Raw genomic sequence first — 2,160 nt, 5'->3', positions numbered from 1 at the left:
TGCTGCGAGCCACACAGAGGGGTTGGGGAACTATGTCAGGATGCTGTTTGTTGATTTTAGTTCGACAATCAACACCATACTGCCGAACATCCTCTTCCAGAAGCTAACAGACCTGGGATTCCCACCCTCACCTGTGACTGGATAAACAGCTTCCTGATGGACCGGCCACAGACAGTGAGGTTTGGGACCCTAACATCCACCACTCGGACACTGAGCACAGGTTCGCCTCAGGGCTGTGTGTTAAGCCCTTTCCTGTATGCCCTATACACATACGACTGTGCCCCTCTCCACCACTCTAACATCATCGTCAAATTTGCGGATGACACAACAGTGGTGGGCCTCATCTCTGGCGGTGATGAGACAGCATATAGGGAGGAGGTCCAGAGGCTTGCAGCCTGGTGCTCAGCGAATAACCTCCTGCTGAATGCCAGCAAAACCAAGGAGATGGTGATGGACTGGAGGAGGAAGAGAGCTGACCCTGCCCCACTACAGATAGAGGGCGACTGCGTGGAGAGAGTCTCCTCTTTTAAGTTTCTTGGGGTGCATGTGGCTGACAACCTAACGTGGTCCACCAACACGTCAGCGGTAGTCGGAAAGGCCCAGCTGAGGCTACACTTCCTAAGACTGCTGAGGAAATGTGACCTGGATGTGCACCTGCTGCGTTCCTTCTACCGTTCCACCATAGAGAGTGTGTTGACATACTGCCTCACTATATGGTACCCAAGTTGCACGGCCAAGGACAGGAAAGCCCAGCCCCACTCTGCTAAGCACTGTGGACAATCATCAGTGTGGGTCATGGGAATATGTGCAACAGACTGTGTGGGTGGGTGGGTTTGAAGTGTGTGTGTGTGTGTGTGTGTGTGTGTGTTTAGATTTTACTCAGAAGTGTGCATGTGTGTGTGGGTGGGTGAGTGTGCGCATGGATGTGGGTTACATATGTAGATATGCATGGTTATTTATTTATTTATTTTTAGATCTTTTTTAAATACACAGAGGATATATTGCTCAACCAATTTCGTTGTAACATCTGTGACAATGACAATAAAAGAATTCGGATTCGGATTTTAGCTCAACTATGGACCCTATTTTAATGCACGCATGATGATGATTGATGATACTCATAAAAAGTACATCTGCACCGGATACTTATTTAAAGCCGAGTACTGCCGCAGCCCTACTTTTCTGTAGCTTTCAACCACATGTCCTGGCCTTCATCAGCAGAGGGAGTTTTCTCAGTTGTCACAGCTCTCGTATCATCACATATAAGTATGGAACTTGGGGTACGATGAGATAACAGTTGTTTGTATGTGAGGGGGAGGATAACCCCTGTAGCGGTTCAAGATGGTTTCTGGTGTCAGATGTGATTGTCCTCCTCAATCTTTCTCTGGCCGTTGATGACCTTTGACCTCTTCACAGTGAAAGCTGTGACTGGTTTTTCACAGATAGCTGATATGTGCCTCCAGGGTCCTTGCTGGTTCACTGATGTAGTGATGCCACGATGATGTCATACATGACTTCCTGGGGGTAACAAAACAAGCAGAACACCAAGTTATTGCACACTTCCCGTGTATCTCTTGTGCTGATTGTTCTGTCAAAACACAAAAGTGGAGTTTGTTCTGAGGAAGACCCTGGGCATTATGACAGTCATCATTAGGCCCCGTCCATGAATAAAATGCATCATTTAGGACATTTAAATAAATCCAGTTAGGAGTTAGGAGTTAGGAGGCACATACAATATGACAGAAAACGTAGCAGAGATTTAGTGGATTAAATTTGGTCAACGCAAGCAAAATCCTGCAGCATGTAAAAATATGTAACAATCTGCATCAGCATCATTCCTCAGCAGTTAGCAACCCTATTTGTTAATAAAGACACTGATCAAACAAGTTTCTGACAAGAAACACAGCTTATATCTGGAAAAAAAAATACAAAAAGCACAGGCCTACAGTAAAACTTAAATTAGTTACCAGGCTTTTATTAGCTTCAATCACTGAACTCCACCTGCTTTTATCTGGAAGAAGCCTCAGTAGCCACAGCAGGCTCGTAAAGGAGACTAATTGGGACTCTGCAAACTCTAAGGTTTGTTACCTTGTTGTTGATCATGAAGCTAACACTACTTCTAAGGGTCTTCCCCTTATCGGAAGGTTGTAGGTTCGATTC

General features: G+C 45.6%; 1 protein-coding gene across 1 annotated transcript in view; it reads left to right on the top strand.

Annotated features, from left to right (window-relative positions):
• Positions 1-156: 156 nt before the first annotated feature.
• LOC118330293 (A-kinase anchor protein 13-like) overlaps positions 157-2,160 on the top strand; it is a 43,500-nt gene continuing 41,496 nt past the window's right edge. Inside the window, exon 1 of the mRNA XM_035664778.1 lies at positions 157-788. Coding sequence (XP_035520671.1) covers positions 157-788 — 632 coding nt within the window. The remainder of the gene's footprint in view (positions 789-2,160) is intronic.

Source organism: Morone saxatilis, unplaced genomic scaffold (genome assembly GCF_004916995.1).
Source record: "Morone saxatilis isolate NCDOM2014 unplaced genomic scaffold, NCSU_SB_2.0 Contig2, whole genome shotgun sequence".
NCBI classification, from domain to species: domain Eukaryota; kingdom Metazoa; phylum Chordata; class Actinopteri; family Moronidae; genus Morone; species Morone saxatilis.
This window is presented reverse-complemented; position numbering and strand designations above follow the sequence as displayed.